This window comes from Eriocheir sinensis, chromosome 35 (genome assembly GCF_024679095.1).
Source record: "Eriocheir sinensis breed Jianghai 21 chromosome 35, ASM2467909v1, whole genome shotgun sequence".
Classification (NCBI taxonomy): domain Eukaryota; kingdom Metazoa; phylum Arthropoda; class Malacostraca; order Decapoda; family Varunidae; genus Eriocheir; species Eriocheir sinensis.
In genome coordinates this window covers 4,478,513-4,495,708 of record NC_066543.1, presented here as the reverse complement: position 1 = coordinate 4,495,708, position 17,196 = coordinate 4,478,513, and the positions used below count along the sequence as shown (strand labels likewise).

General features: G+C 45.4%; 2 protein-coding genes across 6 annotated transcripts in view; one reads left to right on the top strand and one right to left on the bottom strand.

The window, feature by feature from the left end:
- The first annotated feature begins 1,509 nt into the window (after positions 1-1,509).
- On the top strand, positions 1,510-12,138 carry LOC127007289 (soma ferritin-like). 3 transcript variants are annotated; one of them, XM_050878062.1, is made up of 6 exons: positions 1,510-1,656; positions 2,695-2,895; positions 5,420-5,651; positions 7,996-8,220; positions 10,721-10,807; positions 11,195-12,138. In XM_050878062.1, exons 2-6 carry the CDS (start codon positions 2,795-2,797, stop codon positions 11,291-11,293), a joined length of 744 nt encoding a protein of 247 aa, XP_050734019.1. In that variant the 5' UTR covers positions 1,510-1,656; positions 2,695-2,794; the 3' UTR covers positions 11,294-12,138. The 3 variants fall into 3 exon arrangements, with proteins under 3 accessions (XP_050734019.1, XP_050734022.1, XP_050734020.1); XM_050878063.1 differs by having other exon boundaries at positions 1,580-1,726; XM_050878065.1 differs by lacking the exon at positions 10,721-10,807.
- LOC127007287 (uncharacterized) overlaps positions 8,084-17,196 on the bottom strand; it is a 32,705-nt gene continuing 23,592 nt past the window's right edge. For all 3 annotated transcript variants that reach the window (XM_050878060.1, XM_050878061.1, XM_050878059.1), the window contains 2 exons: positions 15,496-16,348; positions 8,084-8,232 (listed from right to left, as the gene is read on the bottom strand). In XM_050878060.1, the coding sequence (XP_050734017.1) occupies positions 16,241-16,348 (108 nt within the window). In that variant the 3' untranslated portion in view covers positions 8,084-8,232; positions 15,496-16,240. The remainder of the gene's footprint in view (positions 8,233-15,495; positions 16,349-17,196) is intronic.

Below are 17,196 nucleotides of genomic sequence, written 5' to 3'. Positions count from 1 at the left end.
AGATAAAAGTTTGACAAATGCTGATAACTATTTAAAGGGATGGCTGTCAGTCTAAGTTTAAAGAATAATCTAAATCAGACAAATGGAATCAAAGGAGTTCGCTTGATCAGTTAGTCACCGAATCAGTCATCAGCATACGATAAGACAGATCGGAGACGCCAGCCAGCTTACATCTCTGAGCACCTGAAAAGACCACAGATACTATTCTGTCTCCACGCCTCCACTGAGCGAGGCATTGACCTCTACTCTTGGTCCCTGCTAGAGAACCTGGACATAGGCACTCCAATGGTCCCAGTCAGTAGGACCCTTGGCTGCCACTAAACGCTTCCCACACGCGGATGAAAAGTTTAGATCAACAAAGATTTAGTAAACGTAAAAAAATGAAAAAAATTATGAAATGCCAGAATTTTCTCTCACGGCCACTGCGTGTAACGAAACAACGAGAAATTAATCCAGACAAGAAAAGGTTTCCCGACGCCGGGGATCGAACCCGCGACCAGCGTAACAGGAGAGCCACTCTTTTACCAGTCGGCCAAAGAGGTACCCCATGATAAAGGGAGTTATGGGAGGCTCGCCCATCAGGCTTACTCGCCGCGGCACTACAATTACCCATTTCAATAATCAGTGATATATACTTTGCTTCTCACCAGACTGGCACCACATATGTAAATCTCTTCGACACAGCATCTTCCTTCGTTATCTCCATAAAAGTAACTCCTTCCTCTCAGTGAAAACTCCCTCCAATGACCACCCTCATCATCATTACACTTAGACACACATTTCTCTCCACATAACCTATTCCCTACGACCATGACCTAAACTAACCCGGCCCACGCTAGGTCCGCACTCCACGACTACCTCCAACCCTTCCCAAACCACGCAAGTGTTACCCCATTCTCCCTTCTCCCAGCATACTACTACCCCCCCCCTCCCCCCTCACCCCCTCCCACCCCCCCGCCATTCATGAGCGCCGGTTGTGGGAGGATCCTGATGCGACACCATGCACATATACCCCTTGGAACGACGCGCGGTGTTCTGAGCAGCAAATAGATCTTTCTTTTATCCCCGATTTTTCTTTGTCATGTTACAAATTAGTTGCGAAGGAAATAAAGTCAAGGACGTCTGCCGTATGGTGATGGAAGAGGAGGAGGAGGAGGAGGAGGAGAAGGGGGCGGAGAGTAAAAGGAAAAGGAAGTGGAGGAGGAGGAGGAGGAGGAGGAGGAGGAGAGTGTAAGGAAAAGGAAGTTGAGAAGAAGGAAGTCGAGAGAGAGGCGGCAAATTACTGAGATTAGACCAATTATTATGATACGTAAAAATCTAACGTCGAGAAAGGAAACACTGGGAGGAGGAGGAGGAGGAGGAAGAAGATAAGGCGAAGGAAGAGAACGAGAACAAGGAGGAAGAGGAGGATTGCGGGAAGGAAGATTCTCGAGGGGGAAGGAAATAGTGGGAGGGGCGAGGAGGAGGAGGAGGAGGAAGGGGAGGAGGGGGGCGTGAAGGACGGGGAGACAGAGGCAGCAGTATAAAGCACAAGTCTTTCGAGGTACCAACAGTTCTTCTTGCGGTCCAGCCCTTGTCGGTGCCCAGATCACACTCCTTTTGTCCCTCCCATCAGACACACAGCACTCAGAAATCACCCACCTCAGCACTCAGGACGTAAGCGAACACACTCTACCATCAGATACACACAGCACTCAGAAATCACACCCACCTCAGCACTCAGCACGTACGCGAACACACTCTACCCCCTCGTGTCCCTCCCGACAGTCACACACAGCACTCAGAAAACACACCCACCTCAGCACTCAGCACGTACGCGAACACACTACCCCTTCGTGTCCCTCCCGTCAGCCACACACAGCACTCAGAAATTACACCCACCTCAGCACTCAGCACGTACGCGAACACACTCTACCCCTTCGTGTCCCTCCCGTCAGCCACACACAGCACTCAGAAATTACACCCGCCTCAGCACTCACCACGTACGCGAACACACTCTACCTTCTCGTGTCCCTCCCGTCAGCCACACTCAGCACTCACCACGTACGCGAACACACTCTACCTTCTCGTGTCCCTCCCGTCAGCCACACACAGCACTCGAAGCGAATACAAACAGCACTCAGCACCCATACATACAGCACGCAAGGTGAAGTCATAAGTAAAGCCTGGTACAGCATCCGGCAGACTTAAGGAGATATTCAGACATACGGAGACACACTGAGAACTCGGCGCCTATACAAACAACACTTATTACGTCTACTAAGAGCTCGCACACTCACAAACACACACACACACACACACACACACGCACGCACGGAAATATAAGTCTTTGTAACCTCTCACCCTCTCCATGAATACAAATACTTAGTTTCTTTCGAATTACCATCAACTGAGAAATTCCTTTTGTTGTTCTGTTTTCCATAGTTAACTGCGACCGCTACTTTTTATATTTTATCATCACGTGACTGTTACTGGTTACAAATATTTGCTGATTTAGATAAAAGGCAAAAGATATTGACTGCGCGAGACACGAAACGACACAGTATCACAACAAAAAAGGTCTTAAAGAACACAAAAGAGGAGGAAGAAGAAAACGAAACTCTGTAACTGTGGAATAACTGATATAAGAGACGCGAGATAAATTAATAAGCAATAACAACAACCCTTCCCTTCTCCTACAAAAACAAAACCCAGCCGCCGTAGAAGTGAGGGAAATTCAGACACCCAAAGCGAGGCGAAAGAAGAAGGGAGAATCAAGTCCTGCCATCAAGTTCTGTCCATCAGCTCGGTCAGTATGAGAACGATGCCCCCGCCAGCAGCCTCCCTCCACCGCCTCCTGCTCCTGCTCCTCGCCACCCTCTGCCTCCTGCCCTGCCTCACACACGCCAGAAACGAGTGAGTTGGGAGAGGGAGAGAGAGAGTGGCCATAATAGTGAGTTGGGAGAGAGTTTGACTGAAAGAGCGAGTTGGGAAATAGTTTGACTGAAAAAAGAGAATTGGGAGAGAGTAAGCAGAATAGTGAGTTGAGGGTTAGTTTGATTGAAAGAGCGAATTGGGAGAGAGTGGCCTTTATTGTGAGTTGGAAGATAGTTTGACTGAACGAGCGAATTGGGAGAGAGTAAGCATAATAGTGAGTTGGGGGAGAGTATGACTGAACGAGAGAATTGGGAGAGAGTAAGCAGAATAATGAGTTGGGAGATAGTTTGACTGAAAGAGAGAATTGGGAGAGAATGAGCAAAGCAGAATAGTGAGTTGTTGGGAGAGTGATCGAAAGAATGAATTGGGAGAGAGTGAGTGAAGGAGTGGGCGACGAGTAGAGTGAGTCTGGAGGTATAGAGAGTGAGCCAAATAGTTGACTAAGGAGAGGAAGAGTGAAATAGTGAGTTGGGAAAGTGTGAGTGAGAGAGTGATTTGGGAGAGTTAGTGAGTTATTGAGTAAAATAGTGTTGAGAGGGAGAAGGAGAGGGAGGGGGGGGGGGAAGAGGGAGAAAAATAGCAGTGAAATAGGAGCGATAGTAAATTAATAAAAAAAAGAATAAGTCAAATAAGAGTAGCCAAATAAGTGAAATAATTGAAATAAGGATAGTTTAGAGTGAAATAAGAGTAAAATAAAGTAAAATATGAGTGATACAAAAATGATACAAAAATAAAATAACAACGAGTGAGTAAAATAAGGTGAAAATAAGAGCAGAATACGAGCGTAAATCTTCTATTATTAAGCGTAAATCTTCTATTATTAAGCGTAAATCTTCTATTTTGTAAAGCCTATATGTTCTATTATGTTAAGCGTAATCTTTCTGGAGCTTCTTTTGGCTACTCTCCTATTTCTGCGTCTCCCGTGTACTCAGCCACATTAAAAAAACAACAACTAAATTTGAGGTACTCGTGATAACCTTAAAGAAAGTTCATGTGTATATATTTTTTCTCTCTGACCTTGTAACAAAATGATGACTGCATCCTTTTCTGGACTCTCATTTTGTTACTTTCTTTGCGTGTTATTAAGAAAACGAATTCCTTTTATTATAATCATGACCGACACATATCTTTTCCTGTGTATTTTACTGTATTTAATTTATGTCTGAGCTTTTCTGTATATTTTCCCCTCTTTTCTTACCTCCAACTCCTCCTTTTCTCCTCCTCCTCCTTTTCCTCTTCTTAGTCCTCCTCCTCCTCCTCCTATTCCTCCTTTGCGTTCCTCTTAGTTCTCCTCCTCCTCCTCCTTCTCCTCCTCCTTATAATCCAACATATCTTCTTAATTGTTCTTGCATACAAACTTCTCTCAACCTATCGTTCCGTCCCTATCCCGCGCACATGCAACCCCCCCCCCCACGCATCCTTCTACATTCCCCCCCCCCTTCCTTCTTTCCACTCCCCACTATTGCATCTCAAACTACTACACCGCTACTCTCCTGCCTTGACCTCATTCTTCCTCCTTCTTACCTCACCCTTACTCACATCACCTATCCTTCATCCATCCTTACACTCACTGACATCCACTACTCACGCATACATCCATTTTTCAGCCCCGGCTCGTTATGGTACAGGCAAGTGTTTATAGTGGCGCCATCTTGCTTGGGGTCATGTTGTCGTTTTGAAGAGAGTATCTAGAGTTCGGGTTGCTAGGTGGTCTTCAGGACACCATGTGGGGTAGTCTTAAGGGGCTATTACACAGGGCAAATTTTCCGTGGATCTTCAGTCAAACCACGATTTCTGTTAGCGTGGTTCTCATTTGTTTTTTGTTATTGCTGCTGATGATGATGAGTAATACCATCGTCCTTTTGGTGAACTCTACCGTAGCTTTGGAGGATCGTGGACACGTCAGAAAACCACGGAAATATGAGAAACACGCCACCGGAAATCGTGGTTTGACTGAAGATCCACGGAAAATTTGCCCAGTGTAATAGCCCCTGTAGGCAACTCGGCGGATCCCTTGCACCCTCTCCTCACTTCCACATTAATTTGCTTGCTTTTCACACCTTCATACACCTCTCACGGTCTTATCAGCTCTCACATCCACTTTCTTCCCACCCACATCCGTCTCTCACATCCACATCATCTCTTCAAGCACTTATCCATGCACTGTTCACTCTATTCCCCTTTCTTCCGACCCATATCCACCCCTTACATCCACATCACCTTATCACTTAACACATCCACTTCTCACACCCACATCCACTTTTCTTCCCACCTACATCCACCCCTTATACAACCACATCACCTCATCACGGTCACATCCACTTCCCAATTCCCTTTTTTTCAGCTCCACATCCACTTCTCACACCCACATCCACTTCTCTTTCCACCTACATCCACCCCTTACATCCACATCATCTCATCACGGTCACATCCACTTCCCAATTCCCTTTTTTTCAACACCACATCCAACTCTCACGTCCTCCCAACTCCTCCACCTCCACAGCGCACACCGGCACCGACAAGCTGACATGCCCACAGTGGGGGAGGAAGAGGAGATGGGGCATGGAGGCGGGAGTGGAGGAGACAACGGCGGCGGTCACTACGGCGGATACGGAGGTGAGGGAGAGGTGCAGCCCATGGCCCGGTGCCGCCACAACTACCACGAGAGGACGGAAGCGGCGATCAACAGGCAAATCAACTTGTTTCACCACGTGGGATATGTCTACAGCAGCATGGTGAGTGGCGGGGGAGGTGAGGGGGGGGGGTTAAAGGGTAGAATATTTCCCCTCCTTTTTTGGATTGGGGTACGGTAATGATTTCCAAAGGGGGCGTGAGTCCTGGAGGAGAGTTTGAATTTCTGTCATTGGAACAGGGCAGGGCAGGGCAGGGGAGGGTAGTGTAGGGTAGGACAGAGTAGGGCAGGAGAGGGCAGAGCAGAACAGGGCAGGGTAGTGTAGGGCAGGGGAGGGTTGTGGAGTATAGGGTAGGATAGAGTAGAGGAGGGTAGGGTAGGGCAGGTCAGGGGAGGGTAGGGAAGGGCAGGGCAGGGCAGGGGAGGGTTGGGTAGGGTACTGTAGGGTAGGGCAGGGCAGGGTAGGGCAGGGTAGAGCAGGGCAGGGGAGGGTAGCGTAGGGGAGGGCAGGGGAGGGATAGGGCAGGGGAGGGCAGGGCGGAGCAGGTCGGAGTATGGTAAGATAGGACAGGGTAGGATAGGGCATGACAGGGTAAGACAAGACAAAGTAGAGTAGGGCAGGACAGGGGAGGGCAGGGGAGGGCATGGTAGGGTGGTGTAGGGGGGGGGCAGGGGTGGGAGAGGGCAGAGGAGGAGGTCGGGTGGGACTCAAGTTTCCCTAATCACATTTACAAGACCACAACACGCGCCGTGATAATGTTATCGGATCCTGTTTGCACGAGCGCAATAGCCTTATTCTCTCTCTCTCTCTCTCTCTCTCTCTCTCTCTCTCTCTTAATGCTATAACACACAACTTGAATGTTATGGTCGATACAGTCTTTAATAATTTATATATCATGCAATCTCTCTCTCTCTCTCTCTCTCTCTCTCTCTCTCTCTCTCTCTCTCTCTCTCTCTTTTACCTTTCTTTTTCAATACCTTTCTTTCCTTCTTTTTTCCTTTCTGTCCCTTTCTTTTTCTTTTCCTTTTTTTCTTTCCCCTTTTTATCTTTCATTCTTTCTTTCATTCCCTTTCTTCTTTTCTTTCTTTCCTTTCCCTTTCCTTTCCTTTCCTTTTTCCTTTTTCCTTTCCTTCTTCCTCTCTCTCTCTCTCTCTCTCTCTCTCTCTCTCTCTCTCTCTCTCTCTCTCTCTCTCTCTCTCTCAAGGTCGCGGCGGAACAATACAACAGTTGAACTCTTATTAGCATCGTCAAGTGATAAGCTGGGTTGAGAGGGGAAAGTGACCATTGCAACGCGCATGACGCACTCACTAAAGAAAGCGAGAAGGGTCGAGAGTGAGTGCGTGAGAGAGTGAGTGAGAGTGAGTCAGCTGTGAGGACGTGAGAGAGTGAGTGAGAGTGAGTCAGCTGTGAGGACGTGAGGGAGTGTGTTTGGGAGGTTGAAGAGAGTATGAGGGAGTGTGAAATGTGTGCTTGTTAGGAGTTTTGAGTGCGTTGTGAGAATGTGAAAGTGGAAGTGTGTGTTGTGGTGAAAGCATGAGTGTGTTTGCAGAGTGTGAGGATGAAAAGTTTTAGGGAGTGTGTGTGTGTGTGTGTGTGTGTGTGTGTGTGTGTGTGTGGTGGTGGTACTCTTGGGGTGTGGGTGTGGGGGGGGAGGGGTAGTCATAGTGGTGGTGGGGGGGGGGGGGTGTGGGGGGGGGTGCGTGACTGTAAATCAAGTTAAAGACGCACTTGAACAACGATAACAAGATGATAAGAAAAGAAAATCGTTGCGTTGCTTTCGAGGAAGTATGAGTTGTTTATTTAAGCATTGTCCGTTTCGTTCGTCGGTGCGTTAATAGTTAAAAGAAAAAAGAGATACGAGCTACATTATTTCAATCCTAAAAGCAACAGATCTCAACGACTGTATGAATAATTGTGGTTCCTAAGTAGATATGCTAATCGGAATGTTATATAATATTCTTGACGACTAACACACACACACACACACACACACACACACACACACACACACACGCACTACAATAACATCCAACACTATCTTCTGTTCTTCCGTCAAGCTCATAAATTTGTAGCAACCACCAACACCTCCTCCTCCTCCTCCTCCTACTTCTCTTCCTACTTCTCTTCCTCCTACTCCTCCAACCTCTGTCTATACGTCTTCCTCCTCCTCTTCTTCCACCAACTTCCTGACTAAGCCTCTTCCTCCTTCCCCTTCCACTAAACAAATTTCTTCTACAGCTACTAACTTCCTCCGCCTCTTCCTTCTCCTCCTCCTCCTCCTCCTCTTCTTCCACCAACTCCCTAACTAAGCCTCTTCCTCCTTCCCCTTCCACTAAACATAAATTTCTTCCACAGCTACTAACTTCCTCCTCCTCCTCCTCCTCCTCTAACCACTTATCCTCCTCCTCCACTTCCATAACCCACTACCTCCTCCTCTCCCCTTCAGGCTCACCACTTCAGCGGGTGCGATGTGGCCCTTCCTGGGTTCGAGAAGTTCTTCCAGCAGATGGCGGAGGAGCAGCAGGTGCGCGCCGCCACGCTGACGAAGTACCAGAGCCTGCGGGGGGGCGTGGCTATGATGCTCCCGGTGTCCGCCCCCGCCACCAACAACTGGGGCAGCGGGCTGGAGGCCATGGAGAGGGCGCTCGAGCTGGAGAAGTCCGTGAATCAGGTGAGCGCGGGTCTGTGTAGAGTTGAGAGGTCTTAGGGGTTGGCAACATTAACTTTAGTTGATCTTCTTGGCTGATTCGGATTCCGTCACCCCGACCAAATAATTTAACCTGAATTAACCTAACCAAGCGCCACAAAACAGATGAACGAAGCCCCGGGAAAGTACCAGTAGTAAGTAACCCAGCGTCGGTAAATTGGTGCGATTCAAAACACCAGGTGGTTCGAATCAGCCAATGGCCACAAATGATTTTAACCTAAACTTAATATCAACCAAACTACAGACTGATGATTGATTATTGGGGCGTTATATCTTGGCGCCGCAACTGCAGGGTCATATGGCGCCGGACCAAAGTACAGCGAAAATGGAGTCGAGGCAGAAAAAAGTCGGATAGAAAGATACAGAAGAAAGTGATTGGAGAAAGAGAGTAGAGAAGATGGAGCGATTAAAACACCACGTTCAGTGTTCACAAGGGCCGTTATCAGCTGGGAAGGGGTCCACCGAATGAGCCAAAATTCCAATGAGTCTACAGTTGTATCATCAATGTTTTCCTGCAGTCTTTACGTTTCAAGTTAGTTCACTGCAACGTTGCCAGATTATCGTACTCAGCTTCCTATGTTTGCTGATTTCCGACCCAAAACTGCCTCCTCGACCCTAATAACTGCCTTCACACATAGTTATCGTTAAAATGGTTAATTATTGGTGTTTTTTGGCAATAGCTACGGCTCAGAAACCGGTAAATACGAGGCTCTGAGTACGATAATCCGGCAGCGGTGGTTAGTTTAGAGTTACAAGTTAAATTTCAGTGCATTAGTAATTTGAGTTCATGCAGGGGAGTTGTTAAGTGAGATATTTCGAAGACGTGACAATGCTGAGATAAGGGTGCAGGGATAGTGCGCGCGAGAGAGAGAGGGGGGAGGGGGAGGCAGAGGCGTGTACAAGGGATAAATCATTAGGTAGTTTGAGACGTGTCTGAATACCGGTCTGTGGGGGAGGAGGAGGAGGAGGAGGACGAGGAGGAAGAGGAGGGGCAAAATGCTTTTTCTCTTTTCCGCCTGTTGTTCGGGAAAGAAGCAACATGTTTCCCTGGTATTCACCCCAATCATTGACTGAAATAAACACCTTCGGAAAACAGAGGGAAGGAGGAAAGGTGGAATGGAGAAAGCTGGTCTGCATGTAATAAAATGGTAGGGATAATGATCGATAATAATGATAAAGATTATGATAATGAAAAGTAGGATTTGCAGAATTTGGCTGTTTTGGGATTTTTTTTTTGGGGGGGGGGTTGACAAAACTGGGAGAGGTTTTAGGGGGTTGGCAACACTAGGCGAGGTCTTGGGGGGGGTTGACAACAATAGAAGAGGTCTTGGGGGGTTGACAACACGCTCGCGCCGTGAGGAAGGGATGGAGTGCGGAATGTATTGCAAACTTAGAAACGGAAAAGTAGATGGGTAAGTGAAAGGAGAAATAAGAGAGGAGGAAGAAGATATGTGTTGTGTGACGTAGGCATAGAAGGAACGAGGACATGATGATGATGATGATAATGAAGAATAAGGATGAGGATGAGAATGTGTTGTGTGACGTAGGCATTTAAGGAACTGAAGGAGGGGTTAGAAGCAAGAGAAATTTAACTCTGAGGACATGATGATGATGATGATAATGAAGAATAAGGATGAGGATGAGAATGTGTTGTGTGACGTAGGCATAGAAGGAACTGAAGGAGGGGTTAGGAGGAAGAGAAATTTAACTCTGAGGACATGATGATGAAGAGGAGGAGGAGGAGGAGAATAAAGATGAGGATGAGAAAGTAGACTGATTGATTATTGGGGCGTTTGGTCTGGGCGCCGCAACTGCAAGGTCATGTGGCGCCGAATAAAAGATAAGATAAACTATATTCTAAAACTATAACAAACAGTAATTAATTAAAAACAAGGTAAAAGAAGGACTATGAGAGAGTAGAATAAATGATCAGGATAAAGAGTAGAAAGAGAAAGATGGGAAAGTAGAATAAATGATCAGGATAAAGAGTAGATAGAGAAAGATGAGAAAGTAGAATAAATGATACAGGATAAAGAGTAGAAAGAGAAAGATGAGAAAGTAGAATAAATGATCGGGATAAAGAGTAGAAAGAGAAAGATGGGAAAGTAGAATAAATGATCAGGATAAAGAGTAGAAAGAGAAAGATGAGAAAGTAGATGAAGAGTAGAAAGAGAAAGATGAGAAAGTAGATAAAGAGGAGAAAGAGAAAGATGAGAAAGTAGAATAAATGGTCAGGATAGAGAGTAGAAAGAGAAAGATGAGAAAGTAGAATAAATGATACAGGATAAAGAGTAGAAAAGTAGAATAAATGATCAGGATAAAGAGTAGAAAGAGAAGGATAACGATGAGAAATTGGAATTATATCATGAAAATACTGACGAGGATAATGAGGGCGATATATAGAATGGCTGCTGAGGCCGACCCAAGTCACGGGCACCACAATAACGGGGATTACCCGCGACAGGCGCTGCTGGAGCTGCACCTGGTGGCCCAGCAGCACGAGGACACCCACACCTCCACCTTCATCCAGACCAGCTTCCTCAACCCACAGGTAACCCGCCATCCCCTCCTCTTCCCTCCTCCCTCCGCACACCTGCATGCTGCTCCCCCTCCCTCCTTCCCTCCCTTCCTTCGCCTCTGTTCACCGTCTCTTTGTACTTTTCTAGCTATGTATATATGTATGTATGTATGTATGTATGTATCTTTGTCTCTCTCCGGGTCACTAAATAATCCCGAACAGAAATTATCAATAAACTCTTAAGAAAACAAACGAAAGGAACTGGAGTCTACTCGGTGTGCTTAAGGCAAAACAAAACAAAAACAAAATCTGGTTGTAGTGCGTAATAGCAATAATTGTAGTTTGTGTACAGTTTCAATTTTCCTTTGTTTTGTATATATACCCGTGACTCACTCTGTCTCTTCCTATCGTCTTACACAGGTGGAGAAGATCTTCACGCTGAGCCAGTACGTTACCAGCCTGGAGAGGGTCGGGCCTGGCCTCGGCGAGTACATGTTTGACAAGATGCCGCAGAACTAAGGCTCCCGAGGCTCGTCCATCCCACGCAAGGCTACTCAAAGTCTTCACCCGAGGCTTCTCCGAGACCCTCCGGAAATGAAAGGAATTCTCATGACATCGCTAAGGCTTCTAGGTTACTCAATGCTCGAGGACTTCCAGGAGCAGTTTCGGAGGGGTCATAATGCTTCCAGGAGCTTTGCAAAGATTTTGAAGACTGAGGTTCTGTTATAACTCCATAAGGTTTTCAGGTGGCCTACGTAGCTCCAACGTGCTGGAAGAGACTTTCGCATCTGTGTTGTGAATGCTTTTGTTGTACACCCAAAATGGAGTTTGCTACGTGGCCTTGCCTTGATCAGTCTCGTGTGTGGAGAGCATAAAAAAAATATTCGCTCCATCCCATGATCGCTGTCAACCCCTCCTCTACCCTGCCATACCTCACCGAGCCCTGTCTGCCCACTGAAAAGCCTCTGTCATCTCTCCCCGCCCTGCCTACCAATCTGCCAAGCCTCTGTCAACCCTCCCCGCCCTGCCTACCAATCTGCCAAGCCTCTGTCAACTCTGCCCCGCCCTGCTTTCCAATATACCCAGGCCCCTCTCAGTTCTGCCCGAGTATTCATATTTCTTAAGACTCCATAGTTCTGTCCCGAGTAATCACACATTCCTAAACGCACAAAAAATAGCTTCCAAATAGTGTGTGTGTGTGTGTGTGTGTGTGTGTGTGTGTGTGTGTGTGTGTGTGTGTGTGTGTGTGTGTTATGCACAATCTGATGGAAGTGCCCATAGTTTATTAATATATACGTACTTATTTTTTAACGAAGTAGCAATGTAAGTGATATTTCCTTGCCATTAAATCTCTACATAACGAATTATATAATTATTGAGCAGCTTAACCTCGTCACAGCCCTCGCAGTCGCCTCCTCATCCCCACTTTTATTCCCCTTCCCGCTGCAGTCACTCCCCATAACACAAACAACCATAACAACAGGACTTTAGGTCTTTATTCACACGTAAGTATAAATGATAAACAACGACGGACAGACTATCTAACATGTATAGCCTACGCCTGCACGTCTGAGTTGGCAACATTAGCCGCTCAGTCAGGGTGGAATAAAGGGGCTGTTACACTTGGCAAATTTTCCGTGGTCTTCAGTCAAACCACGATTTCCGCTGGCGTGGTTCTCATATTTCCGTGGTTTTCTGACGTGTCCACGATCTTCCAAAGCTACGGTAGATTTCACCAATGAAAGACGGTATTACTCACCATCATCATCATCAGCAATAACAAGAAACAAATGAAAATCACGCTCGCGGAAATCGTGGTTTGACAAGATCCACGGAGAATTTGCCCAGTGTAATAGCCCCTTAAGTTAACATTTCTTACAGTTGAATAAAAACAAAGGTCAATCTCCATTATGTAAACTGGAGTATTTATTTTGTATTCATGTTTATGCTGGTCGTACGGGTAGTTTCAATATATACACAGGCGGTGAACAGAGGAAACACACACAAGGCTACACATACGTTTGAGTTTAGTGTTGTTACTTATGACAGGAATGAAGATTGTCATATTCGTCAGTATTACCAGCACAGTGCGTCGCGAAAGACAGAGGCAATGGACCACAACGAGGCGAGTTTTCGAACACATTTCCTGCACAATTATGAAGTACTGAGCTCGAAAACAAAGACGTCAGTGAAGGAAACTCTCGCCTAAATTCCAACGTCACACAGCCACTATCACATAACATGAAACTGATGCTCTCTCTCTCTCTCTCTCTCTCTCTCTCTCTCTCTCTCTCTCTCTCTCTCTCTCTCTCTCTCTCTCTCTCTCTCTAATTGAACAAGTAAACACACACACGTATTTTTGTTTACTTTCCATTATCTTTTTCTACACCTCCCCTCCACCCGCTCTCTCTCTCTCTCTCTCTCTGCTGGCTACACAACACGGATAACATTAACACAAAGCCTCGTCTGTGCGGGATGGGGCGGCTCAACATGTAGGATCCCCGAGGCTGGACGGTCCTACAGAAGCACAACACAGGAGGAGCGTCTGAGGAGCGCCCCGCCAAGGCTACGAAAGAATCACTCCCAGACGATCATTGTTCTCCAGCGCTCCCCTTCACGGCGGCGCAGTCAATCCAATGCGACAGTGGATTCTAAGTGCCATGGTCAAATCAGCATCATTAGCGTGATTTGTTCTTTCCACTCGTGTAGAATATATGAGTTGTTGAGATTTAGGTGATAAGTTTGATTAAATGCCGTGATTTCTGTGTGCGCGATATAGTTTTTTTTATGCAGAAACCGATAAATGCAATGTTCTGAGTACGATAATCTGGTGACGCTGTTACCGAGTTATTTAATTATTAAGGTTATAGGTAATTCTTTACATATAAATAAGGCAAAATTACTTAACAAATATAGAATAGGTTGAACAAGTGTCAATAGCACAAAAACTGTGCTAGATCGGCGTCGCATAACCCTCCAACACACACACACAACAATTTATATGATGCAACTAAGGGTCTAAAATGGAAAATGCTGAAAAGTAAAGATGGCGCCACTATAAACGCTTGCGCCACAACGGGCTGGGGCCGACCATCAGGCCCTACTATGAAGGCCTACCGGCGCCACAGGCCAAGACGTAAAAAAAAAAAAAAAAAGAAAAAAAAAAGCTGACTTTGTTTATAATGCCATGTTGTAGGGTTCATCAGGGCTAACAAATGTTGTTATACAATGTCATGTCTACAATGCATTTGTAAGCCAGGAAAACAACTTGAAGAGAACAAAAACAACAAGATGGACAATCTGTTGATCGGCGTCTGCGACGCCGATAAAAATGCTTATGATCAGACTTAATGAGCATCGTCCATAGACAACGAAGAATATGGATGAAAAAAAAAAATCGATTAACCTAACACTAGACACGTACTACTAAATTCTGACCATTCAAATTAACAGAACCAACGAAAAATCTGATCAAGTAATATCTACGTATGAACAGAATAGCCAAAAATACATAATTGCTAAGAAACACTCAAAAATATAATAATCAAAAGCTTTTTAACACTAATTGAGTTCCTGATCATAACAACAATCCATGAATACTATGTTTTAATATTTCTTTGGTTGTATAGATCTTTGGAATAAGCTTATCTAATACTGAATTGAGCACATTTCATCTTAATTCATGTTGCAGATCATCCTCCCTCCCTCCCCTCCTTCCTTCCTCCCCGACCAATCTCATAATACAGTTTCTCGCTTCTCACCCGTAAAAGCACAGATAAAATAAAAGTGATTGCGTTAAAATAGCAAGTTAATGAATATCCATTTTTCCATTGTAGCGACTCGGACAATACTGAAATACTACCAGAAAATATGCAGGATATTATGTGACTTTTACGCAAACTCAAAATAGCAAGTTAATGAATATCCATTTTTCCATTGTAGCGACTCGGACAATACTGAAATACTACCAGGCATGAAGACAATACTGAACGATATGAAAAAAAAAATACTGTAGGACTGAATTGCGACTCCTAACGCAACTCAAAATAGGAAGTCAATGAACATCCATCTTTCCATTAGGGGGACACGGGTTATTGTAGCGACTCGGACAATACTGAAATACTACCAGGCATGAAGACAATATTGAACGATATGGAAAAAATACTGTAGGACTAAATTGTGACTCCTAACGCAACTCAAAATAGGAAGTCAATGAACAGCCATCTTCACGGATCATTGTAGCTTCACGGACAAGGTATGAAGAATTCTGAACGATATGAATACTGTAGGACTAAAATTGTGACTTTTAACGCAACTCATAATATACGACGTTCCATGCTTCGTAGAAATTAAGAAAATCGAGTCATAGAAATGCTGCATCCTACGACTTAAATATTTTCCGTTGCAGTTTTTAGAGATAGCCCAATCGGGTAGGGAAACACCGACCTTTGTAACCCTGCACACAATAGCGCCAGCCGCCCCGCTCTCGTCATCCTACACTCCTGACACCACCTCTACCACACTTTGCTGAGGGGAGCCAGTGACATTCTACACGGACGGCCTGGCCACCATAGACACTGAAGATAATACTGTGCGTCGTTTTGATTATGTACACACAAACTCACACGATGTCAACAATGCAAATGGCTGCCTTGGTTATGAATGAGGCTGAGGAACACAACACAGCCTTCCACTCCTCAGTTAATCACCCAGACACCTACCTCGGAACGTGATGTGTGCGGGGCGTCAGAACCCTACGCGGCGTGACACAGATTTACACTTTCTTAGGTTTTACTGCGAGAATGTGTGATCTGGACGGCCGTCACCTCCTGCCACTCACGGGCGGATCGCGGTCTGTATTCCTGCCCCGCTGCGCCACACGGCTGCGCGGAGAGGCGGTCGAAGCTCCGGCACAAGGTTTCGAGACCTCAACGGTATTTTCTGTAATTTCTTCTTATTAATTATTGTTTAGTTGTGCTCTAAGCTTGCGTACGTTCATGGAGGGTATACGAGTATCACGATGACATAGTGAAGTGACCACATTGATAGGTGATAACAGAGCAGCAGCACTGAGTGAGGGAGTGAAAAGTGAAGGGAGAAAAGGATGAGTAAGTATGAAAAAAAAGCATACAAGACTCATTGCGCATTAAGCCAAAGTATTTTCTTTTTAGAGGGAGGAACATGTCGCTAAGGAAGTTATTGAATTCTAACATTGCAGCAAAATAAAGTTGAGGCATACGCTATAGATGCGCGTGGCCTCCGTGCTAATGTTAAGGCAATATATATATTTTTTAATCACGTCACTATGGCCATTAGAGGAGCCTGAAGGAAACGAGGCGTAACACGTGTAGGTGAAGCTCGTGTTTGAGACTGATGTGTGATATGTAGTGATCAGTTGACAGGATTTCGTGGGCGGATACGAGACGGGGACAACAGGACGGCGAGGGGGAGTTTCAGGTGATGTAGTTAGGTAATCCGACGATAGATGGTGTTGTAGCCCGACCAGCGCTCCACACGGAACCTCTGCACCAGGTCCACGATGTTGCCCTCGTCGCTGGGCTTGTCAATGGCCACCTGGCGGGGAGAGGACGAAGCTGAATCTCCGGGTGTTGGAGGGCTGGGATGCGTATGACGAGGTTTGAGGAAAAGCGAAGGAAAAAGCGATTGCCCGGTTGGGATTAAGTGAAGGAGTGAAAAGTGAAGGGAGGAAGAATGAGTAAATATGAAGGAAAATAAAGAAAGGAAAGACAGGTAAATGTAGCGATTGTTCAGGTTGAGAAAGATCAAGGGAATGAAGAATGAAGGAGGAAAAGTGAATGAAAAAGAAAAAAAAGGAAGAAAGAAAGGAAAAAACGGTAGACATAGCGATGGTTTGAGTTGAGACAGCTAGGGAATAAAGAGTGAAGGAAGAGAAGAATGAATCAATAAAAAAATAAGAAATAAATTAAAGACAGGGCTGAAATAAAGCGAGGAGTGAAGAATGAAGGAAGGAAAGAATCAGTAAATATGAAAAAAAGAAAGAAAGAAAGAAAGACAGGGATGAGATACAGCGAGGAGTGAAGAGTGAAGGAAGGAAAGAATCAGTAAATATGAAAAAAAGAAAGAAAGAAAGAAAGACAGGGATGAGATACAGCGAGGAGTGAAGAGTGAAGGAAGGAAAGAATCAGTATATATGCAAAAAAGAAAGAAAGAAAGGAAAGACAAGGCTGAGATAAAGCGAGGAGGGTGGAATGAAGGAAGGAAAGAATCAGTAAATATGAAAAAAAAAGAAAGAAAGAAAGGAAAGACAAGGCTGAGATAAAGCGAGGAGGGTGGAATGAAGGAAGGAAAGAATCAGTAAATATGAAAAAAAAAGAAAGAAAGAAAGGAAAGACAGGGATGAGATAAAGCGAGGAGGGTGGAATGAAGGAAGGAAAGAATCA

What these genes read in the sequence shown, in the direction of transcription:
- LOC127007289 (XM_050878062.1), top strand. Translation starts at nt 2,795, where the DNA reads ATGAGAACGATGCCCCCGCCAGCAGCCTCCCTCCACCGCCTCCTGCTC. An exon ending in CTCACACACGCCAGAAACGA is followed by an intron (nt 2,896 to 5,419) that starts GTGAGTTGGGAG and finishes CCACCTCCACAG; the next exon opens with CGCACACCGGCACCGACAAG. An exon ending in GATATGTCTACAGCAGCATG is followed by an intron (nt 5,652 to 7,995) that starts GTGAGTGGCGGG and finishes TCTCCCCTTCAG; the next exon opens with GCTCACCACTTCAGCGGGTG.